This window comes from Scylla paramamosain, chromosome 7 (genome assembly GCF_035594125.1).
Source record: "Scylla paramamosain isolate STU-SP2022 chromosome 7, ASM3559412v1, whole genome shotgun sequence".
NCBI lineage: Eukaryota > Metazoa > Arthropoda > Malacostraca > Decapoda > Portunidae > Scylla > Scylla paramamosain.
The window spans coordinates 31,865,616-31,893,482 of NC_087157.1; the positions used below are offsets into that span (position 1 = coordinate 31,865,616).

The 27,867-nt window shown below is 43.5% G+C and overlaps 1 protein-coding gene and 1 long non-coding RNA gene across 2 annotated transcripts in view; one reads left to right on the forward strand and one right to left on the reverse strand.

The window, feature by feature from the left end:
* LOC135102369 (uncharacterized) overlaps positions 1–27,867 on the forward strand; it is a 165,071-nt gene that overhangs the window by 101,129 nt on the left and 36,075 nt on the right. The window lies entirely within an intron of this gene.
* The window catches only part of LOC135102366 (metabotropic glutamate receptor 8-like), a 172,906-nt gene that overhangs the window by 64,816 nt on the left and 80,223 nt on the right, over positions 1–27,867 (reverse strand). The window contains 1 exon segment of the mRNA XM_064007497.1: positions 17,752–17,921. Coding sequence (XP_063863567.1) covers positions 17,752–17,921 — 170 coding nt within the window.

A 27,867-nucleotide genomic window follows, 5' to 3' on the forward strand; every position in this document is an offset into this window, starting at 1 on the left:
ATGGAGGAGGGTAATGAGAAGCAGGAGGAGAAGAAAGAGGAGAAGGAGGAGGAGAAGGAAGAAGGAGAAGGAGGGGGGAGACAAGGAGAAAGACTAGTAATGGGAGAAAATGGATGTGTGAAAAGAAGAAAAACAAGACAAGGAGTGAAATTAAGAGAAGATAAAGAAAGATATGAAAGAAGAGGAGGAGTAGGAGAGTGAGGAGGGAGACGAAAGGAGAAGAGGAGGGAGATGAAGAGGAAGAGGAGGGGGAAGAACAAGAGGAGAAGTTAAATTAAGGAAAAATAAGGAACGATATGAGAGGAAGAAGAGGAGGAGGAGGAGGAGGAGGAGGATGAGAAGAAGAAGATGAAGAGAATGAGAAACACGAAAAGGAAGACGGGAAGGAGTACATGCAATAGGAGAAATTAAATGAGTAAGAGAAAAAAACAAAGAAAGAAAAAGAAAGGAATTAAAAGAACAAACAGAAAGAGAGGAGAGGGAGAAGAAGGAGAAAGAAAAAAAGGAGAATCCCAGAGAGAGGTGTGAATTGGCGCCGGATGACCATTCATAAAAAGTAAAGGAGAAAGATAAAAAAAAAAAAAAAAAAAGCGTAACAGGAATGAAAAAAAATATATATTGCTGATAAAATGAAACAGAGGGAACAAAAATGGATATCGAAAAGAGAGACGGAGAGGTGAGAGAGAAAGATAAAGAAGGAAGAAGAAGAAGAAGAAGAGAAAAACCCAAGGAAAAAATTGTGTAGATGGAAAAAAAAACAGGTTGGTATTTACGCCAGAAAGAAAGGAAGATTAGAGGTGGGAAAGGAACAGGAGGAGAGAGAGGAAGAGGGAGAGGGAGAGGGAGAGGGTGAATCACTAATGTGTTAAAAAAAAAATGGATTTATATGGCGAGTTAGTAGAGGATTTCCTTGTCTAATGAGCAAAAATACGGGGGGAAAGAGAGGGAGGATATGATGATGCGGGGGAGGGACAAGGCGGAAGGAGGGGAGGAGATGGGGAGAGGGGAGGTGCTACATTGGAACTAAGCAGAGGCATAGCGGTGAGGGGAGACGGGGTGTTAGTGATGGGGATGTCTACGAAAACTTTTGTGCTTAGATTACGTGTGTGTAGGTTGTAATGTACGAGATAGGGTAGGATAGGGTCATGTTGGGTTAGGTTACGTAGATGGTCAGGTTAAGTTAGGTTATGTAAGGTTAGGTTAGGTTAGTTCAGTTATGTTATATGTGTTGTAAGGTTTGGGCAGGTTAGATATAGTGTGGTCGGATTATGTAATAGTGGTGGTAAGGATGTACGTCAGGTAAGGTTAGGTTATGCAAGATTAGATACGGTTAATTTAGGTTAGATTAGGTTAGGTGAGATTAGATAGGGTTTGGTTAAGTTGGGTTAGGTTAGATAAGATTAGATAAGGTTAAGTTAGGTTAGATTGGGTAATATTAGTTAAGTTTAAGTTAGATAATTTTAGGTTAGGTTACGTAAGGTCATATCAGCCTCCCTCAGGTTACGTAAGGTCAGGTACGGTAGCAATAGTGTATGGTGAGGATGCACTGTGTATGGCATGGATATGATTTGTATGTAACGTTCCCATCCACATTACGAAGAGCCCCATGTCCATCTCGCCTCCGTTTGTCTGACATTTGCACACGAGTGAGTTCAAATTTAGAGAGAAAACCAACGCCTTTCAACGCTGGACATTCGAGAAACCTACACGTGAAAACAGACACCATGGCACGGCAGAATTCACACGAGGCAGAATATGTGAAGAGTCAGAGAGAGAGAGAGAGAGAGAGAGAGAGAGAGAGAGAGAGAGGTTAACTATTACCACTGTCAACACCACCACTTCCACCATCACCACAGTCGTCTTTCTCCAGCACAGAACCTACACCACTACTACGTACAAACGGGTGCCTAGTATATTATGAAAGACACTGGTAAGTTAGCAGAGGGCAGGAGTAAATGTGTGGAAGAGATGCTGCCGGAGAGAAGGAGAGAGGCAGGCGTGAGTGTGTGGTGCGCGTGGAGGTGGAAGCTGGGAGGGATGTTGAAATTATGTGGTGGTGTATGTTGTGGTGGCATGTGGCGGAGATTTATGATGGGAATGTATGTGATGGGGGAAGGTGGGGGGGGTGTTGGGTTGGTGGGAGTGAGGGGGGTGAGTGTTATGAAGGGTTGGGATGCGCGGGTGGAAGGGAGTGACTTGGTAACACAAGTAATGTGGAGCACAGGAAGTTGTGGACGAGGCATAATTCAAGGAAGACAGAGGAGGAGGAGAAGGAGGAGGAGGAGGAGGCGGGTGCGGAATAAATGGAAGGAAGAAGACAAGGAGGTACAGGAGAAAAGACGATAATGGAACAGAAAAAGAAGGAAAAACAGGAAGACTAGAAGAGAGCTGAGAGGGCGGAAGAGGTGGGTGGGGAAAATCACAATAAATGAAAGGAAGACGACAAGGAGGTAGAGAAGAAAAGACGATAACACAACAGAAAATGAAGGACAAAGAAGGCAAGGAGGTAGAGAAGAATAAACGGTAAAGTAGAAAACTAAGGAAAATCAGTTAGGCCTGGCAGAGCAAGCTGAGAGGCAGAGAGGAATGCAGAGGAGAGTGACGGAGGATGAAAGAAAATGGAACAAGACTGGTGGGAAAATGAATATCCTATAGCAGCTGTCCCTTTAAATATTCACAACACACACACACACACACACACACACACACACACACACACACACACACTCCTATTTCTCTCTTCCATTACATTCATAAATACTTCCTTCCATCCTTCCCTCCTTTCTTTTTCGTCTTTCACTTCAAATGCGACACAAACAGCCTTGTAAAGACCCAAGAGATTTATTACTACTTGTTCTTCCTTTTGTCTTCCTTCCTTGCTTCATTCCTCCCTTCCTTTGTTCATCCTTTTATTCATTTTATCCTTATTTTCCTGTTTGCTTCTTCCTTTTCTGTCAACTCCTTACTTCATTTCCCTAAATTTTGCTCACCACTTCATTCCCTCCTTTTTTTCTTTCCTTCCTTTCTGTCTTCTTTCTTTCCTTGTTTCCCTCCACGCCGCCTCCTTGCCACACCTGACTTCTGACAACGAACGCCGGACCATCTCTGCAGGCCTCACCGCACCTCATCCTAACCTGACAAAGGGGAAAGGGGGGGGATAGGAGCAAGGCCAGACTGAGCTCCTTTCGTCCTTCACAGCTAAGGGAAGGAGTCTGTAACCTTGCCTCGCCCTCTCTCTCCATCTTCCATTTAAATTTCCTTCTCCTCCTCCTCCTTCTTCTTCTCTTCCTCCTCCTCTTAATTCTCCCATCTCATCTTCCTCCTGCTTCTATTCCTTCGTTGGCTTTCTCCCCCGTTCATTTTCCATTTTTCGCTTACTCTTCGCTTCCTGTTTGTTCTCTTCCACCTCCTCCTCGTCTTCGTCCTTGTCCTTTCATTCTTCCTCTTCCTCCTTCTTCTCTTTTTCCTTCTCTTCCTTTCTCTCCTTTGCATTTTCTTCTATTCCACTTCCTCCTTCTCCTTCACGTGTTTGGCTTTTTTTTATCTCATTTCTCCTCCTCCTCTTCCTCTTTCTCCTCCTCCTCCTCCTCCTCCTCCTCCTCCTCCTCCTCCTCCTCCTCCTCCTCCTCCGTTTATTTCTCCTACGGTTATTTTCATGGGGTGGTTTTCATGACCTCCTTCTCTCCTTCTCACTGATTGTCTGTCTTTTTTCCTCTCTCTCTCTCTCTCTCTCTCTCTCTCTCTCTCTCTCTCTCTCTCTCTCTCTCTCTCTCTCTCTCTCTCTCTCTCTCTCTCTCTCTCTTTCCTGATTTTTTTAATCTTTTTTCCTTCTCTTCTTCATTCTTTCCTCAAGTTAGTCCATAAATTAACTTTCCTAAACTCACTACTGTTATGATCGCCGCCACAACCATCACCACCATCACCACCATGACCACCACCAACACCACCACCATCCTACCCCATTACAGGCATTTTATCAACCGAGGAGAGAGAGAGAGAGAGAGAGAGAGAGAGAGAGAGAGAGAGAGAGAGAGAGAGAGAGAGAGAGAGAGAGAGAGAGAGAGAGAGAGTCAATTTTTGCCAACTCTCAGCTGAAATCTCACGCAAAAACTCATCCTTTAAATTTGCTTCGGTTATGATATCTAATTTTTCCTTCCTCCTCCTCCTCCTCCTCCTCCTCCTCCTCCTCCTCCTCCTCCTCCTCCTCCTCCTCTTCGTCGTCTTCCTTCCCCTTCCTCTTCCTCCTATTCTCCCGTCCTTCCTTTCTGCTGTAGCCTATCTTCCTTAGTCATGATTTTTACTCTCTCTCTCTCTCTCTCTCTCTCTCTCTCTCTCTCTCTCTCTCTCTCTCTCTCTCTCTCTCTCTCTCTCTCCTTCACTACATTAAGATTAGCAATATTTTTCTATCTTTTTTTATTCTCCTCTTCCTCCTCCACCTCCCCCTTCCTCTTCTTTTCTTCCTTCCTTCCTTCCTTCCTTCCTTCCTTCTTTACTTCCTTCCTTCTCTTTCATTTCTCTTTTCCTTCACGACATTGAAATCAGTAACATTTATCTATCCTTTCTATCCTCCTCCTCCTCCTCCTCCTCCTCCTCCTCCTCCTCCTCCTCCTCCTCCTCCTCCTCCTCCTCCTCCTCCTCCTCCTCCTTCCCATAAAGCTTGGTAGGTCATTATACTAGAGACTTAAACTTTGCTTAATCTGAGAAAGAGTTTATTAGTGGGGCATAATTTTGGGGGTCGTGCTGGGACAGTGGGTAGGTCCTCTTGGTTCTCTTTCGGTTCTCTCTCTCGGTTCTCTCTGGTACTCTTGGTTCTATCGGTTCTCTCTTGTTTTTTTTCGGTCTCTAGTTCTCTCTCTGGTTCTCTGGTTCTACGTTTTCTTTCTGGTTCGCTCGGTTCTCGCTGTTGTCTTGGTTCCTTGGTGCGCTCTGGTCTCTCTCTGGTTATTCTTCTTTTGGTTCTCTCGTTTCCCTCTCTGGTTCTCCTTCTTGTGGTTCTCCGGTTCTTTTTCTCGTGGTTTTGATGCGCGATTATTGAACCAGCTTCCTATTCTCTCTCTCTCTCTCTCTCTCGTTTCCTCTTCCTCTTGTGGTGTCTTATTTTATTTTATTTATTCTTTATTTTGCTTTCTACTTTTATTTTTTGTTGGGTTTATTTATTTATTTATTTTTTTTATGTTCGTGTTGTTCTTTTTCTTTTTTATGATTTCTTTCATTTTTTTCTCGCTTTCTTCTCGACTCTCTTATTTATTTTTACATTTTTCTCTTCCTTTTTTTCTCTTATTGTTCTTCTTCCTCCTCCTCCTCCTCCTCCCCTCCTTCTCCTTCTCCTTCTCCTTCTCCTTCTCCTTCTCTTTCTCTTTCTCCTTCTCCTTCTCCTTCTCCTTCTCCTTCTCCTTCTCCTCCTCCTCCTCCTCCTCCTCCTCCTCCTCCTCCTCCTCCTCCTCCTTATTCTTCTCCTCCTCCTCCTCCTTCTCCTCCTCCTCCTCCTCCTTCTCCCCCTCCTCCTCGTCTTGCCTTCCTGTTACCTGTTTCGTTCATTGCTCACACACACACACACACACACACACACACACACACACACACACACACACACACACACACCAAAGACTGCATGCAGTTAGTAATTATCTCCGTGTACTTGTGTGTGTGTGCGTTCATGTGTGTGTGTGTGTGTGTGTGTGTGTGTGTGTGTGTGTGTGTGTGTGTGTGTGTGTGTGTGTGTGTGTGTGTGTGTGTACGTACCCTGAGTGGCGGCACATGCACATAGCCTTCTTGTCTTGCTTATCGAAGGAGGAGGAGGAGGAGGAGGAGGAGAAGGAGGAGGAGGAGAAGGAGGAGGAAAAGGAGGAGGAAGAGGAGGAGTACGTAGGAAGGAGAGGGTTTCAATTTAACTTTTTTTTTTAAGCTACAGCAAGAATTATACATTAGTACATATTAGCCTCGTGTGTGTGTGTGTGTGTGTGTGTGTGTGTGTGTGTGTGTGTGTGTGTGTGTGTGTGTGTGTGTGCATTTCTATCAGTTTGTGTCATTTTCTTTACTACTTTTCATCATTTGCTATTTTATTGTATTCCTTTACTCTTTTTTTTTTTTATCGCGTGTGTGTTTGTTCGTCTCGTCTTCTTCATTAACTACTTTTACTTTACTTTATCTGATTACTTTACCTACTGTATTTATTAAACCCAGTAGAAAGAGTAAGTAAATAAATAAGGACTCCACTTTTGTATCCAAGAAGCACTTCGTTGCGAGCCACGACCGCCGCCGCGCCTCCATTCAGCTGGGAAGAAAACATTTCTCTCCGCCACAAAAGAAATACGTCAAAGAAAACAAAAAAAGAAAGAAAGAAAACAATGATAAAAGAAAAACAAACAAAAAAATAAATATAGAATTATAAATGAATGAAGTACTTGGACCCTTCTTACAAATGAACAGATAGTACACACACACACACACACACACACACACACACACACACACACACACACACACATACACAGACACACACAGTTAAAGATGAGATCATAGTTTTCAAGGAACAAGTCAGCTGAGAATACGAGAATATGGTGATGATGATGATGATGATGATGATGATGATGATGATGATGATGATAATTTGGAGGAGGAAAAGGAGAGCAACGACGATAATAAGTAGGTAAAATATGATGGAAGAGAAAATTGAGTAGCGGAACGAGGAATAGAAAGAAAAAGAAGAAAAAAAGGAGGAGGAGGAGGAGGGAAAGTAGAAGGAGGAGAAGTAAGAGGAAAGAAACACAGATCAAGAATGAATAGAGTAGCATGAGAGAGAGAGAGAGAGAGAGAGAGAGAGAGAGAGAGAGAGAGAGAGAGAGAGAGAGAGAGAGAGAGAGAGAGAGAGACGGAGTATGGTCATCAGCATACGAATGAACCACGTTATTTGTCGAAGGAAGGAGAGAGAGAGAGAGAGAGAGAGAGAGAGAGAGAGAGAGAGAGAGAGAGAGAGAGAGAGAGAGAGAGAGAGAGAGAGAGAGATGAAAAGGCGAAAGGTTACTGATGAAGAAAACGAAGAACGGACTACGAAATCTGGAAATGGAAGGAAGGGAGGAAGATGAAGATAAGAAGAAGATAAAAGAGAAAAAAAATGACGAAAACGAAAACGAGAAAGAGAGAACTTGAAGAAGGAGGAGGAAGAGAGAAGATGAAGTGATGCAATGATGGGGAATAAAAGGAAGGACATGAGGAAAACTAGGAAACTTAAAGGCACTGAGGAGAGGCGAGGAAGCAGCAGAGGAAAGCAACAAAGTCTCGGACCACCAGAGGCTTTCCTGAGTCTGAAGGTCACAGGTGCCTTGCCATCCTGGTGTGTCTCACGAGCAGTCCCGGGGGTGAAGGATATCAGGAAGCTGGAGTGAGATCAGGATGAGAGAGAGAGAGAGAGAGAGAGAGAGAGAGAGAGAGAGAGAGAGAGAGAGAGAGAGAGAGAGAGAGAGAGAGAGAGAGAGAGAGAGAGAGAGAGAGAGAGAGACTAAAGCCACTGAGATAGGTTGAGAGATCGGATACACACACACACACACACACACACACACACACACACACACACACACACACACACACACACACACACACACACACACACACATGTAGCCTCAGAAGGCTTATAGACCTGATGGGGTCCCTCCTATTGTTCTACGAAACTGTACCTCCATGCTTGCACCTTGCTTAGTCAAACTCTTTCAACTCTGTCTATCAACATCTACCTTTCCTTCTTGCTGGAAGTTTGCCTACATTCAGCGTGTTCCTAAAAAGGGTGACCGTTCTAATCCCTCAAACTACCTTGCTATTGGTTTGATTTCCTGCCTATCTAAAGTGTCTGACTCTATCCTCAACAGGAAGATTCTTAAACATCTATCACTTCACAGCCTTTTATCTAATCACCAGTATGGGTTCCGTCGAGGCCCGCTTTACTCGTGATCTTCTGGCTTCCCTTACTGAGTCTCTTTTAGGCATTTTGGTGAAACCTTCATTGTTGCCTTACGCATATCAAAAGCATTTGATACAGTCTGGCACAAAGCTTTGATTTCCAAACTACCCTCCCACGGCCTCTACCCTTCTATCTGTAAATTCATCTCTAGTTTCCTTTCTGACCGTTCTATTGCTGCTGTAGTGGATGTTCACTGTTGTTCTCCTAAGCCTATTAACAGTGGTATTCTAAGCAAGCTAAGGTTCTTGTCCTATCCACTCCTACGCTAATGACACCACCCTACACTCTTCCACGTCTTCTCATAGACGTCTAACCCATCAGGAATTAAACAGTTCACGCAGGAAAGCCACAGAAAGCCTGACTTCACATATCTAAAATTTCTAATTGAGTCAGAGCAAATTTAGTATTGATCAATGCCTCAAAAACTCAAATCCTCCATCTAACAACTCGACACAACCTTCCAAACAGCTATCCCCTCTTCTTCAATGACACTCAACTGTCTCCCTTTTCTGCACTGAACATTTTCGGTCTGTCCTTTACTTATAATCTAAACAGGAAACTTCACATCTCATCTCCAGGTGAAACAGCTTCTATGAAGTTATTGGTTATGAATCGTGTCTGCCAGTTTTTCTCACCACCTCAGCTGCTAACTCTGTACAGGGGCCTTATATGTACTTATCCGTCCACATATGTAGTATGGTTCACATGTATGTGGGGTGTGGTGTTCCACTCATACAACTCTGCTAGATAGGGTGATTCAAGAGCATTTCGTCATATCAACTCCTCTCCTCTAACTGATTGTCTTCAGCCTCTCTCTCATCGCCGTAATGTTGCATCTCTTGCTATCTTCTATCGGTATTTTCACGCTGATTGCTCTTCTGATCTTGGTAAATGCATGCCTTCCTTTATCCTGCTGCCTCAATGCACAAGAATTTCCACTTTCTCACCTCTATTCTTTCCATTTCGCTAATGCAAGAATTAACCAGTATTCTTAATAATTCATCCTTTTTCTGGTAAACTCTGGAACTCCCTGCCTGTTTCTGTATTTCCTCCTTCCTATGACTTGAACTCTTTTAAGACAGCTATCCTCCAATTTTCGATGATTCTTTTCTACCTCGCTTTGGGAAGTGACTGACAAATGGGCCTTGTGCACTATCCCCTTGGTTAGTGCCCATCATACATAAAACACACACACATACACGCAGAGAGACAAAGACAGACAGACGAGAAACCTGTACTCTTTATGGCGTCAATTTTTCCACCAACACATAAAATAAAGAATGAAAGAGAAGGTAAAAAGTCTGAAAAGAAAGACAACAGGCAGATGCAGGTGGCGCCGAAATGAAGTATGGACGATACATCTCGAACACACACACACACACACACACACACACACACACACACACACACACACACACACACACACACACACACACACACACACACACACACACACACACAGCGGCTCCGCGAAAAGGTAAGCGTCACAACTACAGGTTTCTTTTTTTCTTCTTTTTTTTTTTGCCAGGAGAGAGAGAGAGAGAGAGAGAGAGAGAGAGAGAGAGAGAGAGAGAGAGAGAGAGAGAGAGAGAGAGAGAGAGAGAGATACTTTACATCAAGATAGTGACAAATAGACAGACAGAAATAGAAGTAAACGAAGCAATATTCAACGAATGTGTGTACCTGTGTGTGTGTGTGTGTGTGTGTGTGTGTGTGTGTGTGTGTGTGTGTGTGTGTATACGTCTGATGTTGTGAGATTGATATTACTTTCTTTTCTTCACGGTTTTCATTAAGAGAGAAATGTGCACGGTGAACTTTCCTTCCACGTGTCAACATTTACGTCAGCAGGTCGCTTGCAACACTAAACTAATGCAAACTCTTCGCGGGAGAGCCAAACATATTGCAGCCAGAACATACGTACATGCATGCATTGGAGATACCTTTATTTATTTAGGTTATGATGAAACTCCTTTGTAGGATTAGAATTTTTACGAAAGTGGGAACGATTCAGTTACTTTGATCTCGTATGCAGTAAACTCACCAATCAAGTTTTCATCCACCAACGTTCCACCCATGCTGGCTTAACTTAACTTAGGATAGGCGAGGTTAGGTTAGGTCAGGATTAGAGAAATAGTGTTAGGTTTGGGTTAGGCTGGTTGTGTAATGCTAGGATGGATAGGTTATGGTTAGTAAAAATGTTATGAAAGAAAATGTTGTTGGTTAAATTTTTCATGTGAGAATTTTCGTTGGTTTACTTGGGTTGGATTTGCCAAGAAGGTGTTTCGTGGTACATTAGTTTAGGTTGTGGGACTTCATCATGGGAATGGGTTATTTTTTGAGTTGAATTTTCATGCAGGAGTTTTCGTGGATGTAATTTGAATAGAAGTGTAGTTTAATTTAAAGGTTAATCTAGAGATTACATGTTTGACTTGAGCAGTCTGTAAAGATGTGATGATTTTTTTGTTCCCGTGCAAAGTCTCGGTGATGGCTGCTCTAAAAAAAATATTTCCCTGGAATGTTAAAGTTTACATTGTGTCTCATCGTGCAGGTAAAAGTTTTGGCGGAAGTGAAAGATGTTTTTAGCTGCGATTACCTTTTTTGATTAAGAATGTTTTGAAATTGTGAAGCGCTGAAGCAATTTTCACGTGTTTAAATTATACTGTTATTTTCGTGATGGATTTTTGGAGTGATCTTAATTAAAGCTGTTGAACTAAATGTATAATGTTGAACTGTTTCATGTACAGCAGTTTAAAAATTAAGTACGAGTTATGTTTATATTTAGTTCAGTATTTATCGTCATGAATACTTTAGCATTTGTGTGGATCTTTTTGTTTCTTTCTTTCCTCTTTAACGGACCGCTTCCTGTTTGGTGTTATATTTATGATACTTCTAATGTCACGCGTAATTATGATCTTCACGGCACACGCGCGGTGGAGTGCCGACCCTGGCGTGTCTTCCGCAAACTAATCTGAAGTAATGAAAGAGGAGAGAGATCATTGGCTCATTACTTTTATATATATTCTGTTAATTCGAAAGCATATCCATAACTTTTGTACGTATGAAGCATCAAGACAGAAAAGGACACACACAGATAGAGAGAGAGAGAGAGAGAGAGAGAGAGAGAGAGAGAGAGAGTGTGTGTGTGTGTGTGTGTGTGTGTGTGTATGTGTGTCGTGTGCATCTCAAAGCAAATATCTTCAAGGAAATAAAAAAAAAAACACGAACAGTCTTGTCTGTATCAACAAAGGAAAAACTAAATGGAAATGAAGGCGAGGAGAAGGAAGGGAAGGAGAGGGAGGAAGAGCTGAAGGAGGACAAAGAGGTAGAAATGAGAGAGCAAGAGAGAAGGAAGAGAAGAAGAAAAAGGAGGAGGAGGAGGAGGAGGAGGAGAAGGAGGAAGAGGAGGAGGAGGAGAAGGAGGAAGAGGAGGAGGAGGAGGAGGAGGAGGAGGAGAAGGAGGAACACTCAGCTTCACTATGAATAACAGATTGGCCATGACTTAGGAAGAAAATTCAGGCGGCGAGGGAACGAGGGAGGAGTTTCTCGACTTCGATACGCGTGAGGGATTAGGTGGGGGGAGGGGGAGGAGGAAGAACAAGAAGGAGGAATAGGAAGACGAGAATAAGAAAGGAGGATGAGTAGGAAGAGGAGGAGGAAGAGGAGGAGGAAGGTCGAAGTAAAACAAATATGCATGCGCCACTAGACTGTGCCCTTTAGGAACACCTTTGGAGATGAGAGAGAGAGAGAGAGAGAGAGAGAGAGAGAGAGAGAGAGAGAGAGAGAGAGAGAGAGAAAGAGAGAGAGAGAGAGAAAAGTTAGTTATGATATTTTCGACTACTACTACTACTACTACTACTACTACTTTATCGTCTATTTTCACATATTTGCGTTATAGGTACATGTAATCGCACGTTTGTCTATTGATTAATGCAGTGAGTCATTAGCTGCTTACGAAAGTTACGAATATTTTGTTGTTTTTCTTTCATCTAATCATTAAAAACCTTGACAATATTTTTATTTTAACCAATGCTTTATTGTTGCTTCAGATTTTCGATTTCTCTTTTATGTATGTCGATATTCGTACAGTTATTGGCTGCGTTTTCTCTCTCTATTGTAATTTACGCGTTTGTACGTCGTTATCATATTTTCACTTTCTTTTTTGTCGATGAGGAATATTTTTTTCTTTTATCTTCGTGAGTTAAATGAAAAAAAAAAAAAATTCACCTTTTTTGTTTGACGATCTTCATACGTTTCCTGTGTCGGTGATGTGCTTCACTAACGCGGCTCCAAACAACACCTGTAAATTGAAGCGTTGGCCTCATAAATGACGTGATTGATTGCCGGATCATGTCCTCATCCATGTAATATATTGTAAAGGTTACATTCACAGCGCCCAGATTTGTGTGTGTGTGCGTGTGTGTGTGTGTGTGTGTGTGTGTGCGTGTGTGAGCATGGGTGGTGGGCGAGATGGGGCTGGTGCCGGTCGAGTGGCTGGTGTTGGTGGCGGAAATAAAACTTTTATTTTGAGTTGGACGCAAACCTTTTCATAAGCAAATTTGCACCAGAAAACTTAATCTGATCCAAACAAATGCAAAAGGATTACTCTAAAATACAATCCTTGATTTATGCATGAAAATTTTCTCCTTTGGACAAAAGTTGCGCAAAATATTTTCAAGGGACAAAAAAGTCGATGCAGATAACGGTGGATTTTTCTGTGTGTTTGGGGGACAGGGAAATTTTTGTACCATTTGAAGCAGAGAAAGAAAGTGAGAAAGAAAAAAAAAAAGGGGGGTCATCGGAAGGTGGTGACAATTCGATAACAGTGATGGCGACGCGTGGCGGTGTCGGGCAGTGTCTTGCCTCCAGGAAACAGAGAAAGTCCAGAGTCACCCGATCCTGGTTTGTAAAGTTGTTATTATTTTTCTGCAAACTTGTCGTCTCGTCTTTCACCGCAATACTATTTTGTGGCGCGCGACCCAGCCTGGAGGCGGGCGTGTTGGGCAGTGGTTTGGTGGTGCCTCAACCCTGCCATCACCCAGCGAGCCGCCCTGCCTGCCACCCTATCACCCTGCCTGCCTGCCTGCCTGCCTCCCTGCCTGCCTCCCTGCCTGCCTGCCTGCCTCCCTGCCTGCCTGCCTGCTACCCTGCCTGCCTCCCTGCCTGCCTGCCTGCCAGTGGATGAGCGGCAGGCAGACAACGCCCACCGCCTCGCTGTGTCACATCGTCATATCCGTTGTGGCCTCACGCCAAGAAAAATAAGGAAGCGCCTTGAGCCACGTAAGTTCCATGAGTAAGAAAAATATGAAGTTATGAAGCATTCGTTAAGAGAAGCTCAGGTGTCACGCTGACGTCCTCTGCCTTGAAGTTTGATACTGTGTCGCGCTGTTTCCTTGAGTCCGCGTGCAGGAAAACATGCCGCGCCGCAAGAGTGAAGAGAAGCGCCGTTTGTGTGTGCTGGCCGGGACGCTGCGACCTGTGCACACACACCTCACCACTCCGGCACCTGCTCCTCAGATTTCCAACGTGGTCAAAATTGTTTTCTCATCTTGATTTGATATTTAAAGGCACAGTTGTTCTTGTCATTGTCCTCCTCCTCCTCCTCCTCCTCCTCCTCCTCCTCCTCCTCCTCCTCCTTCTCCTCCTCCTCCTCCTCTTCCTCCTCCTCGCCCTACCATGTGTGACCTCATAACCTTACAAAACCCTCTGTATAATATAAACTTTGACCTCACCTGACCCGCTTACTCCCACTCAGTTACTCCCTTACACACACACACACACACACACACACACACACACACACACAGTAGTGAACCCTGACCCTTTCTAATTCGTTTCCGATTTTTATTTTTCTTATCCTTTCCGAGACTCTCCTGCACTTTGACTTACTGTGACGCTCCGTTTGCTTCTGAATTTTACTCTCTCTCTCTCTCTCTCTCTCTCTCTCTCTCTCTCTCTCTCTCTCTCTCTCTCTCTCTCTCTCTCTCTCTCTCTCTCTCTCTCTCTCTCTCTCTCTCTCTCTCTCTCTCTCTCTCTCTCTCTCTCTCTCTTTACTCATATTTTCACTAAATCACATGTGTTCACACATGAATGTTCACGCTGACATTCTGTGTGTGTGTGTGTGTGTGTGTGTGTGTGTGTGTGTGTGTGTGTGTGTGTGTGTGTGTGTGTGTGTGTGTGTGTCATCCTGTGGGAGCATCACTCTCTCCCATCCTACAGTAACTTTCCTGCCAGTTGAAACAACATATGTAGTAGAACCTGAATTCGTATGAAGTCCTTAATCTGTAAAAAAAAAAAAAAAAAGTAAATAAAACAAAGAATAGAAAAATCGGATTGCATCAGCTAATACTTAAGAGGAAAGTGCTCAAACATCACAGGCGACTTACAGATATGCTTCACGATCAGCTTAACACCTTCAGCACCACGGCATTACTTTCATTTTATTCTGGATATCACTTTTAAGTTATCATCAAGTATACCGTGATATGTTTTGTAGTAAAAAGGTTCGAAATCAAGTGTCGTTTTACTCGTACACTCGCCATAATTCGATTTTTAGTTATTTACTGTTTTGATGTACTGATTGATGACACGAAGTTCGGTATTCGTTAATAGTAGTGAATGAGTGAAGGAAGCATTTCAGCAGCTGAGTGTGTGGCAGGAGGCGCAGCATTTGTTCACTTAGCAAGACGTCTCGATGCTGCACGCCCGTCCTCTTCACTTGTTGGAATAAAGTTGAAACATTCAGAGACAGAGCGAAATGTGATGTTCGTTCTGCTTTTAATGATTTAGTTTTACTTTAGTCAGTGACGCTGACGTGTGTTTGACAGGGGAACTTGTGGCCACGCAGTGAATGATGCTCGTGCCCTCACTGCCACTGCGGCTCCCTCGCCACCAACTTCCCGCCAGTGCGATCTATTTTCCCAACTTATATTGCCTCCTGAAACTAGGACAAGTTGTATTATTGACAAGGATGAGAGCACACCTGACTCACTAACAGTCATACTTATACATTACATGAATAATGGATCGTGAAATTCATTTAATGTATACGTATGATTATTAGAAATCGCAAGGCAAATATGACATCGAAGAACATACGTAATTAGGTTTTTGTTGTTCTGTATACTTGGATGTATGTCATTCTGTCGTAACTGGGTCTTGATATATATTTTCCTTTATCAATTAACACATTACTGTGGATGTGATGGACGTATTAAGTCGTCACACACATTCTAGTGGCTTCAGAGGGCTTAAAAGAAGTCCAGTTCACCTGAATGATGTAATAAGTTTCTTGGGCCTCAAGCGTCGCCGGCAGGAGAGTTGTCTCGCAGTCCCCGTCACAGCTGGACGTTTGAAAGGAATCCCTCCCGGGCGGCTACTCTTCACATGGCATTGTAAACGACGCTCGTCAGCGACACAACAGCTTTAGGCACGACTCCCCAGCAACACGAAAATTGGAAAGTCTGTCGCTCGTGATCTACGCAGCTCCAGCCATCACCGGAAAAATAGAAAATGACATTCACAGTTGAGAAACGTCATATTCCTCAAACAGAAGCAGACAATGAATTCGACTGCAAAGAGAAAAATAAAAACACCGGTGTGCAAAAGTTAAATTTTCCCCGAGGTTCACATTCAGCGGATAGCAATACCGAACATTGCAATGAACCCTCCAGCCACGGCTAGACATCACCTGCAGGGGAGAGAGAGAGAGAGAGAGAGAGAGAGAGAGAGAGAGAGAGAGAGAGAGAGAGAGAGAGAGAGAGAGAGAGAGAGATTGGGGTCTTTCCTCATTGTAATAACAGACAACAGTCGTGTCCTTTCTTTCCTCTCCTTGATCCCCCTATTTACCATAACACTCCCCACCACACTCACACCCAGCACCCCCACCCCACCCTTCCCACACACCACCTGCTGCCCCCACCCACCATCCTTCCAGCCACCTCCCCGTCCCTCTTCCCCTTCTCTCCCAATCCTCTCCCTGGCACAATACACTAGTTCCCCTTGCTCTCCCCTTCCCCTGCCTCTTCTCCTCTCCTCACCCTTTCTTTCACTGGCGGGTTCCTCTGTGATCTGTCTGTTTGTTCGTCTGTCTGTCTGTCTGTCTGTCTCTTGCATAACATCCACCCATACCCTTCGTTTCCTTCCTTCGCATCTCTCTTCTCCCTCCTCTGCCTATCACAGCATTCTTCACCCCTAAAATCTTTACCCTTCTCTCCCCTCTCCCTTCCCTTCATCCCTCCCCTATGCCCTCCTTTGTATTTCTCTCCCAATCCCTTTTCCCCACGCCCCTTCCCTCGTCTCTCTCTTCCAGCACCGTAATACCAGGCGCTCCCCAGTAAAATGCAGTTTCCGGGTTGGATTTCGGACACCCACACAGGATTTCTCTCTCTCTCTTTCTCTCTCTCTCTCTCTCTCTCTCTCTCTCTCTCTCTCTCTCTCTCTCTCTCTCTCTCTCTCTCTCTCTCTCTCTCTGCCGCTGCCTCGCCCGCGTACGCCTGTGGGCCGCGGTGGTGTCGATTATTGTAGCGTGTATGGGGAGCGGTATAGGGATGTAGGGACCGGTTGCTCTCTGCTCGTGGGACTCCTCTACTCTGATAGGGAATATGTTTTTTGCTTTACTGACAAAAAAAAGTGATTATACGTAAAAAAAATTAGTTCTGGTTACCTACAAATTTATGTATTCAGTATCATGTCTCTCTCTATGCAGAAATACACTTATTTTTATTGTTTTTCCGACGTGTATTCTAAATTATTCTATGCAGGAAATGTCAGCTATCTTTTTTTCATTCTGTCTAACACTGCCATGGTGTAACTAAACTATAGCTGACGGTGGCGGTGACGGAGAGGCAGACTTCGAAGTCCGGTGGTCCCCAAGAGTGTGAGGGAAGATAATTACCACTGCGCCACTGGCCTCTCCAACACCAATAGAAGGAGCGCGGATGTCAGTCAGTCCGCCACGCGTGCCTTGTTTGGTGATGAGGCGCCGCTACGTGCAGGGGTTTACCGGACCCAGACCCAGACCCACACACGCCCCTTGTTTCCCTGCCACTCGCGAGGAAATTGACTGAAACCATTCGTCGCGAGTTTCAGAATTCAGGCCACGAGGCTGTGAAAGAAAATATGTATATAAAAAAAAAGACTTTTGTCCCCAGCTGTACAGCCAAATATTTCTTTCCTGTCGTTGTTGTTGGGGAGTCAAATTCCCTCCCACCTTCGGGCAGCGAGTGGAGTGAGTGGAGTGAGTGGAGTGGAGTGGAGTAGTGGGGAAATGGTCATCTCATCGTTTATTTGTTTGGTGTGACCGTTTGATGAATGTGGAAGCGACATCTATCAGGCATCGCTAGTTGGAAATTTCAAAAGATCAAGAGTTTCGTTAGTCTCTCTCTCTCTCTCTCTCTCTCTCTCTCTCTCTCTCTCTCTCTCTCTCTCTCTCTCTCTCTCTCTCTCTCTCTCTCTCTCTCTCTCTCTCCAGGATGTTGTCACGTCATTCTCACAGCTCCATTTTTTTTCCCTCTTGTCACTTTCATGTTTTTTTTAGTATGTATATGTTTTCACCTCTTTCCTTCCTTCTGCTTCCTCATCATTCATACTGAATCTCTCTCTCTCTCTCTCTCTCTCTCTCTCTCTCTCTCTCTCTCTCTCTCTCTCTCTCTCTCTCTCTCTCTCTATCTATCTATCTATCTATCTATCTATCTATCTGTTTGTCTATCTACCTCACACACACACACACACACACACACGACTCCATTTCCCATCACCCAATACCTGCCCACCTCCTCCCTCCCCCTTCCGTGTCTCACCTGGTGTTGTCCTCGTTGACGAACATGATTACCACCCTCGCCTGCGGTTTGGTGCTCAGCCTCTCAATGATCAAGTCGAAGTCCTCGGGCCGCGTGTTCCTCATGACCTGCTCAGCCACCGCCACGCAGAGACCCGAAGACTCCGCCAGTTTGGTGAACGATGCGATACCCTGCAGGAGGAAGAGGTGGGTTTTGAGTACGTAGGGGTGAGAGGGAGTAACGTGTAGGGGTGTTTGGTTTCTTTACGTGGTTAAGTCTTTTGCTGCTAAGGTCTTTTTTTTTTTTTTTTTTTTTTTGTAATGTTGAGTTCACCGCAGTACTTATTTTTTTCCTGGATAGATGAAAAAGAAAAAAAGGGTTATCTCTGCCTCATCTAGTTTGGTGAAAGACACGATAAGAGAGAAAGTAATTAATGTATTGGTCTTTGGTTTGGTGTCGTGATTAACCCTTTTCATTGCTATGGTCGCCTTCTGCTAACAATGAGGACAGCTGTAGTAAATTGTTTGGGTGGACGGACGTAAAAAAATAAAAAAGAAAGAGAGAGAGAGATTAATTTTATCTTTACTAAGCTACGTAGGAGTACATTTGTAAGACTAGTACAAAAAAATAAGTCCATTAAAAGTATTAGATAATGGAAAAGATTGACTAGTGGGGAAAGAGTTAATTAAAGTTAGTGAAGAGAAAGGAATGCGCGAGTTTGTTGAGGTGTAAAAGGTTGAAGAGGTGTTGGCGGGGAGGTGGGAAAGAGAGGGAGGTGTGTTTGATAGGCGAGTGGTGGTGTCAGGTGCGTGGGTTCCTGATGTGACGTGCTCGCTGAGGGAGGGTCCACGCGGCGCAGCGGGTGGTGCTGGTGGGAAGGGGAGGAAAAAAGGAAGGAAAAAGATGAAGGAACGTGTGTTGGGGGGAGGCTGGAGGGGGTTAGAGTAGAAAAAATACTGATGGACTGGTGTTTGAAGGACGGGATGCGAGGAGGGCTCAGGGGGTGTACAGGTGTCAGTGAGTGAAATAAATGAGCGAATAGCAATGTCAGGGCAGTGGCTCCAGCAGGGGTGTCATGTCAGGGCAGTGGCTCCAGCAGGGGTGTCATGTCAGGGCAGTGGCTCCAGCAGTGGTGTCATGTCAGGGCAGTGGCTCCAGCAAGGGTGTCATGTCAGGGCAGTGGCTCCAGCAGAGGTGTCATGTTAGGGCAGTGGCTCCAGCAGTGGTGTCATGTCAGGGCAGTGGCTCCAGCAGTGGTGTCATGTGGAGCGAGGAGCGGAGGTCATAAGTAATAGATTATATAATGATAAGGTGAGTAACAGAACACCAGTGGATTTTTGTATGGAGATGATGCCAAGTTCATGACATCGCGGGACAAGAGAATGAGGAGGTGTATGAGGGTACTGAGGGAATGGAAACCTCGTGTGAAAAATGGCTGCTCAAATTTCATTCTACGAAATTATGTTTTTTTCATGAGTGTGAGAATTGTAAAGGAGCAAAAAGAGGGATTAAGGGAAGGAAATTCTAAAAAGGGCGTGGGAGTTGTAGTTGCTAATCAGTTTAGACTTTGAGGAACACAAGGACGGAAAGTAAATGAGGCAAATGAATGATGTGGAATTATCAGAACAATCATTACTCTGGATGAGACAAAATTAACAAGATCATATATTGCTATGATAATAATTGGTGTATAGTATGCAAACCAAGTATGTTGTCCATATAAGAAGAAACGTATAGAGACTAGAAAATGTACAGAGACAAGTCACGGAGTAAATTCCAACTCTGAAAAATCTGACAAAGAGAAAAGATTAGTTTAATTGAACTTTGCAAGACTGACATAAAGAAGGATACGGAGAGACATGACAGAGATACGTAAATTATTGAGTGGAGTTCGTGACAAGGACGTATGTGGGGAGCTGCTCATGAGGCACGAAGGTAATGGAGCAAGACGAGATTATAAGAAAAAATAAATAAATAAAATAAGAAAAAAAGGTAAGACTTAATAACAGGAAATATATTTATAGCAAAAGCGGTTATCTGGAACAGCCTGCCTGATGAAATGATAAATGCAAAACCCCCAATAAATCGTGAAAAGTAAAAAGATCAAATAATGAAGGAACAGAAGTTAACCATGACTATAAAACCCAAATTGAAACAAACCAGCACAGCAGCACACCTACCACACACAGGAATATCACAACCGGAATCACACGCCTGAGAAAAGCCTCTTTAAAAAAATCTTCTCTAAGCTTCCGTAAGTATGCAACTACGAGCAGACCAAGCGACAGAATGAGTGGTGATGATGGTAACGCCGGTAAGTGGTGCAACGTAACTCTGATGTGGATGAGACAAACACTGGTGGAGGAAAGTGATTGCTACGGCCACTGAAGGAATAACGTTAGTGGAAGAGGAGGTGGTGATAACGGCGGTGGTAATGGTGGTCGTCATTGTGGTGGAGGCTGTAAGGAAGACGCATAGAAGGCCTAGTGACGTCCAGGTGGAGAAGAATAGGAGGGCGCGGAGGCAGGCGATGGTAAAGAAATGATGGGAATTGATAAGTCATGTAGGTAGGTGAGGCGAGTTTTTAGAGAGGGTGACGATGAAGGGGGAGGAGGAAGAGGAAGAAAAATGGATAGAAGGAGAGAAAGGAAAGAAGAGGAGAATGGTAAGGAAAAACTAAGGCATTAGATGAATTGTAAGACCAGAATTGGTGATGAATGAGGGAGAGAATACGAACAGCGACTCAATTACAGAATTAAGACGAGTGACCGGGAAGAGGCGAAGAGTTGACTGACCCGAAAAGTAGAAATTAAGAAAGAGCAAGAAAACGAAGACGAGGACGAGAAAGAAAACGAGGGAAGGACGATGGTGACAATGGAGACGAGGAGGAGGAGGAGGAGGAAGAATAAGGGCACGGGTACTTGGGAGGTTATGGGGGAGAAAAGAGGAGGCAAAGAGAGAGGGGGGAGGGAGAGGGGGAGCTAAGAACAAAGGTGTAAGCTATTAATGTGAGGCGCTCAAGTAAAGGTGAGGTGGGGGATCCAAGGTCCTCATTAGAAGAGAGAGAGAGAGAGAGAGAGAGAGAGAGAGAGAGAGAGAGAGAGAGAGAGAGAGAGAGAGAGAGAGAGAGAGAGAGAGAGAAATGGAGTGGAAGACAGATAGATAGTCTCAGATAGATAAAGGGTCAGGCCGGGAGTATTGGTATTCGATAAGCTGACATCAGACTGACTTCAGACTTCAACTTTAAAGCGACAGACATCCTTCCCTCCCTCCCCTCCCTCCCCTTGGTCGCCAGCTGATGCCTTGTTGATGTATTTGGTACTACACTGTTGCACCTGGACTCTCTCTCTCTCTCTCTCTCTCTCTCTCTCTCTCTCTCTCTCTCTCTCTCTCTCTCTCTCTCTCTCTCTCTCTCTCTCTCTCATAACTTTGTATCATTCAACATTTTTCTTTTCCTGTCTTTTATCATTTTATTTCCGACAGTCTACATTTTTCTAACTATTTCAGCACATTCTGTGTTCATTTTTTTTTTTTTTTTGATTCCCTAGCTTTATATTTTCATTTATTTCTTTTTTTACTTTTAATCACAATCTTCTTGTTATATTTTTACCTTGCTTGCTTTCTTTCTTTCTATCTTTCTGTCTCTCTGTTTGTCTGTATATCTATCTGCCTATCTGTCTGTAAGTCTATCTGTCTGTTTATCTATCTATCAATCTATCTGTCTATCCCTCTATCAGTTACGCAGACAAGAATAATCAAATTTTCCATCGTTGCATTTCATTACGTATACGAGGAGGAGACGTTTCTTTCCCATAAGAGTCCACTGAATATTATTTATCACGTATACGATGGCACACTTTTTTCACTCACAAGAATAGAAAAACTGAAGCAGAATTATTAGACGAGAAAGAAACAGCTTCCCTATCCACACACGTCAGTAACAAACAGCTCTCTGCTTCAAGATCCATCCCCGGGGACACGTTGCGGAGAGGCTCGTGTTAACCCTGCCAAGCCTCTCAGATCAGATCACACTTTGGCCTGAGGATGTGCTGTTCAGGTGCTCCCGTCACGAACTCAGCTTTTCCAACGGTATCACGTTTTCGTTTTCTTGTTTCCAGTTTGTTTTCTTTTTGTTTTCTATTTGTTTCACTATTTCTCTGTTTTTTCTTGTTCTCTTACTTTATACAGTTTTATTTATATTTTTTATTTTTTTCGCACTTTCTCTGTTTTCATTTTTTATTAGTACGTATTTTTGTCTTATTTTGATTAATCTTTCGCTGTATTTTGTATTTTTCTGTTGACTTGTTTTCTACTTATGTTTGTCTCTTTGTCTTCCTTTTTATTTTAGTCTCACCTTTTTACGTTTTCTGTATTATTCATCTGTCTTTTCGTCGTCCTAACTGTGGTCATATTTCATTGTTTGCACGTTTCTTTCCTCTTGCATTCTTGGTTATTCGTTTTTTTTTTCGTCTTCCTATTCATATTAATATCACAATGTGCTTTTAACTTACGCCAGTTTTACACCCCGGTCTTTAATATAAAATCTTATTTGCCAACGTTCCCTTAAATTGAATATTAAATTTCATCTTGTCATTGAAGAGCAAGCCTTCAATAACACGATTCATTATAATTTTTTGGTGTTTTCAATTATTGCTGTTCGAGGAGTCGTTGCCTTTACTCCCCCGCGTCCTTGTGCAGCACGTTACTGGCTCCAGCTTCGTAGGGCTGGACACGGGGGTACTTCAGGAGAGCTTGCTGTTATCCCCTAATCATGTCTTTGAAAATGACCAACAAAACATTCAAGAGATTTCAAATATGTAATAATTTGCGTATATTTAGTTATCCAAGCGGTGGAAATATTTTATGGCTTTCGATATCCACAGTATAATAGAATTTTGCTGAGTAAAAACTTTAAAAATTTCTCTTCCCAGTGAAATAAAATGGGTTGATAGAAATAAAGCCCACGCGGAATATTCGTATGTCAGGAGAAAAGTGGAGCCAATCAGAATTAATTGCATCATCTGTTTCTCGTTGTAAAATAGTACTAATATGATGCAGCGACACCGCCATTACCGTGCGCCGCTGCGGCACGCGTGTCAACACGCTCTGTTAGCGGGGCGAGCGTGGGTACGCTTGTGCCGCAGCCAGGAGCAGTGATATCACACTGTACAAATTATTCAGACAGATAAAAAAGCAATATCCGATAACAACCTTCATCTGTCACATGCGCAGTTCTTCTTCATCTTTGCGGAACTCTTAGTACAAAGTTGTTTATTGTTCCATATTTTATTTTTTGTCCAGTTTATAGAAATGACTGCTCGGGCACCTGTAGCTGTGGTGACGGCAGCTGCAGGGTCGGGCAAGGTTTCCGCCGCTGAACATCAAACTACAGAGAAGATTATGGAAATTAAGGTATGAAAGAGATGTAGGGTGCAGAACTTAATACATCCACCCATTTGTCCCTGATCCATAGCTATCTGTACAGACCAGACCACCTGGTGTGCAGTGGATGGTGCTGCGCCTGGTGGTGGAGATGGGCAGGCAATGTACGAGTATTAATTAGTGAGTGTCTCCACGTGAGCATCTCAGTGCTGCTCCAAGTGCAGGTTGTTGCACCTCAGCATTTGTCTGTTAATGCTCACATGACGCCTGCTGTCTAAGCAGCACAGCGTTAGGAAAAACATAAATAAATAAAATAAAACTATATGGACTAAAAAGTAGTGTCTTTTAGTATTACACTTTTAACTTGAACCAAAGTATTTCGTCAGACTCAGGGAACCCTGCTAGTTAGAAGCTTGATAACACCTACATATTCTTTTTAAACTGTTTCTCGTTCAATTATGGTACATGAACGTCTACTGAATATTTTTTCTTAAAGAAGCATGTTTTATCAAATACGATTGCTTCAATATTTACTCGTTTATGTTGTTTATTTAACTGTCTGTTCGTTTACTTATTATTAATCACAGCTGTTACAGCACCGACTCGTTTATTTCATTTCTTTATCTCTTTATTTATTTATTTATTTATTGTTAAGTTGTTGGAAACAAACTTTTGGAAAGACAACGAAGCAAACACGGGGTGGAGTTATGGTGTCTCCCTTCAACATCATATAAAAATATTGTTACTTGACTGGTCATTCCCTTAAATCCTCTAATGAGTAAGACTTGGTGGCCTCTGTGTGTGGCCTTTCAAAGTTAATTTGCTCAGTAACAGGTAATGAAGGACAAACACAGGAATACTTATCTAATTTAAGAACACCATCGCAATAACGTGTCACATTTTTTCAATCGTTGTTAAGGAAAATAAACAACTACAAAGAATTACTTGAAAGAATATAATGAGCCGCACAGAGTTGTAAGCTTTTCATCGCGCTGCTGCAAAGGTAATAAGATCAATTCAGTATTGACGGGAACAGAAAGAGCTCACAATATCAACACTCGCAGCTCTGAATATGATGATGAAATTAAAAAGCGAAGGCATGATGTTGCTCACAATGACCGCCCTTTGTGTGTGTCTGGCTACATTGTTAAGCAGTTGTTGTGTCAGAAACTCATTCAGCTATAATTGACCTGCACAGGCTAATAATGGTGTTTTTTCCTTCCTTTTAAGGTGACACAACAACTACAAATATTATAAAAATTTAATATAGTTTGTCCCGGTAAACATTTATTGCCTCAAGTGAGTTTCAGGTTTACACGCTGGCATGCAGAAGGTCGGAGCGTGTTGTCTCAGGACGGAATTCCAATATTTCGTGTGTTCAAACCGTGTGTGTGTTTATTTAGATCCGTGACTCAGACAAATCAGATGTATTGTTTCCTCAGCGCGCGCGCGCACACACACACACACACACACACACACACACACACACACACACACACACACACACACACACACACACACACACAGGTACTTCTTTTCCTTTTCATTTTCTGCACCAAATAACCTCTCTCTCTCTCTCTCTCTCTCTCTCTCTCTCTCTCTCTCTCTCTCTCTCTCTCTCTCTCTCTCTCTCTCTCTCTCTCCACCCTCCTCACGCCTACTCGTATTCTCCCTCCCTCCTCAGACCTTATCTTCCTTTCCTCACCACCTCTCTCTCTCTCTCCCTTCGCTCCATCCTCTCTCTCTCTCTCTCTTTCCAGACACTTCTTTCACCTTTCCACCCCCTCTCTCTCTCTCTCTCTCTCTCTCTCTCTCTCTCTCTCTCTCTCTCTCTCTCTCTCTCTCTCTCTCTCTCTACTCTTTCCTTATGCATTCATGTACTGTACGTTTTTTCCTTTTTGCTTTTTCCCAGCCTCTCCCTTCCTCCCTCTCCTCTTTCCCTCTCGTTCCCTCCACCCCCTCACCCCTTCCATGCCCTCAGCTGGAGCGAAGGTGTGAGAAAGGTGGCAACAATGGCTGACAAGTGACGGGAACTGTCAGAGTTGAGGTCGTGACGGCTGACAACATGAGGAGGAAGAGGAACTGCAGGAGGAGGAGGAGGAGGAGGAGGAGGAGGAGGAGGAGGAGGAGGAGGAGAGGGGATGAGAGAAAGGGAGAGAGAGAGAAAGGAAGGAAGGAAGGAAGAGGAAGAGAAGGCAGGGGTGGGGTGGGAAGGGAGGTAAGAAGTGAAGAAAGGAAAGACTTGGTTAGCGTGGTTGTCGTGGGGAAATATTCATACAAACACGTCAAGAAATTTATGAGAGAGAGAGAGAGAGAGAGAGAGAGAGAGAGAGAGAGAGAGAGAGAGAGAGAGAGAGAGAGAGAGAGAGACAGACAGACAGACAGACGTGGGAGGTAAGCAACAAAGGCTTTACTCGTGTGGAACAAACAGACCTTTTTCTCCACCAAAAATTGACTTGTATCTTCATCCTCCTGACGAAGCTGGCGGAGAGAGAGAGAGAGAGAGAGAGAGAGGGAAAGAAAGGGGGTCGGATTGAGATGTCTCGTCTACCTGGGATGGCAACGCAAGATCTATCAGAAAAGAAGCAACTAGAGAAAGGGGTACTATAAGAATCTACAGTACATTTTAATACCTGTGTTTGAGCATACCTGGTTGATAATGGGGAAAGTATACCTGGTGGGGGGATGACTGCGCGAAGGAATAGTGAGAGACAAGGTTACTAGAGGTGGAGTGGTAGCTGATAATACTAGAACCTCAGGGAAGACACGTCCGGAATGATCTAAGTCTATATTAGAAGACATCCCGTGAGAGAGTGGCTGGGTAATTGTATCTGACCCAAAACCTACCTGAAGGAAAAACACCTAGCGGCACCTGAAGGAACTGGAAGGGCTACCTGGTGGGGATATCACAGGGGGAGGCTGCCACGATGTTTCCTAAAGGGGGGAACTTTACGTTAAGGGCGCCGGAGGAGGAGGGAGTCGGGGGAGTGTCTTGGGGGAGCACCAAAGAGAGGCGGCCTGTTGGAAGAGAGACTGAAGCGCTTTATTGAAAACTTCACTCGCTCTCACTCGCGTTATATGAGTCGATTTCAGTCTCCAAGGGCCTCTGTCCCCCTGCCCGAGTGCCTGGAGTGGGGGCTGAGTACTTGCGTGGTTCGCTATCGAGTCACCGTTCCCAGATAGTCCAGTGGTTGGTAGTATGTGGATAGTTGGGTAGTAGTATTGTTATGTAAGAGTATGTGTGGTGTGTTTGTACTATCATCTGCACTGATAACTCTAAATTATATGGATCAATTACTGCCACTATTACTACTACTACTACTACTACTACTACTACTATATATATTCTGACAGTCAAATGGTTGAACTAAATCTTCACGAAAACTAAATAGTATGCCACCACCACCATCACCACCACCAGCACCACCACCACCGTCACCATCACCACTACAGCTGCTGCCACTGTCCCCTACACCAGTCCTCACCACCACCACTTGGGGCGTGACAGTGACAAATGTTCGTCTCCTCACCTTCATATAAAGTCCTGAGAACCAACATTTGTCCTGAAAAAACCCTCCTCTCCATTCGCCCCACTGAACTCCCAGGGCTTAGTAATCATGAAGGGCCTCTGAGCTTGTTCTTGTTTGCTTCGTTGGTTTTAAACTACTACTACTACTACTACTACTACTACTATTATATCATCATCATCATCATCATTATCAATCTACGGAAATTCGATATATTATAGTGTTTTTATCTCATATTAATCATTTCCTTTTTATTTTTTCTATCATCCATTTACTCGTTTCTATTTTTTATACTTGTAATGTACTTTTTTGGGGGACTTTTCCTCTTATTCCTTTTTTTTCTTTGTTTTTGCCTGCTTTAATTTTTTTATTTATTTATTTATTTCATTTTTTTATTTATTTATTTATTTTTTTTTTTTTTTGTTTCTCTCTCTCGAAGTTCAAAATTTGGTTAGCCGGTAATCGCCGTACTCATGACCCGCCATTTGCCTCCATGAATGTATTATCATAAATTGTCTTCCCTTCATGCATATTCCTCTTTTTTTATTCTGCTATTCCCCTTTTTTATTCTCATTTGCATATTTCTTTTTCTAGGCATTGGATTTTTACTCTGTGGGGTTGGAAACGTCATATTTACTCTCTCTCTCTCTCTCTCTCTCTCTCTCTCTCTCTCTCTCTCTCTCTCTCTCTCTCTCTCTCTCTCTCTCTCTCTCTCTCTCTCTCTCTCTCTGTGTGTGTGTGTGTGTGTGTGTGTGTGTGATTGGGGGTCAAGGCTGCTCTTCGGGAACCACTATTGGCCAACTGTGCTGTATCTCGGCCGCTCATTGGCTGCTGAACGGCGGCAGGTGAGAAGTGACGCATTTGCTTCTCGTTTGCCTATTGGCTGAGCGTGACGCGAGAGAGGATTTTCGTGGCCCAATATGCAATGGTTAAAAGGCTATTAGAGAGAACCCCAGTCTTTCCTCCTTCCCTCCCTCCCTCCCTCCCTTCCTTCCTAGCTCCCTACACTCCTTTCCTTCCTTCTACTAACTGTTCTTCCTAGTTTTCTTTTCTTTCTTCCTCTTTCATTTTCTTCATTTTCATTGACGTTGTATTTTCTATTTTCTTTGTTTTCTTTTCTTTTTCCTTCTTTTAATTTCCTGCATTTCCCTCTCGTCTCCTCTTCCTCTCTCTCTCTTTTTTTATTTTCTCGGTTTTTGTTTTCTTATTATTTTTTCTTCTCTTTGTT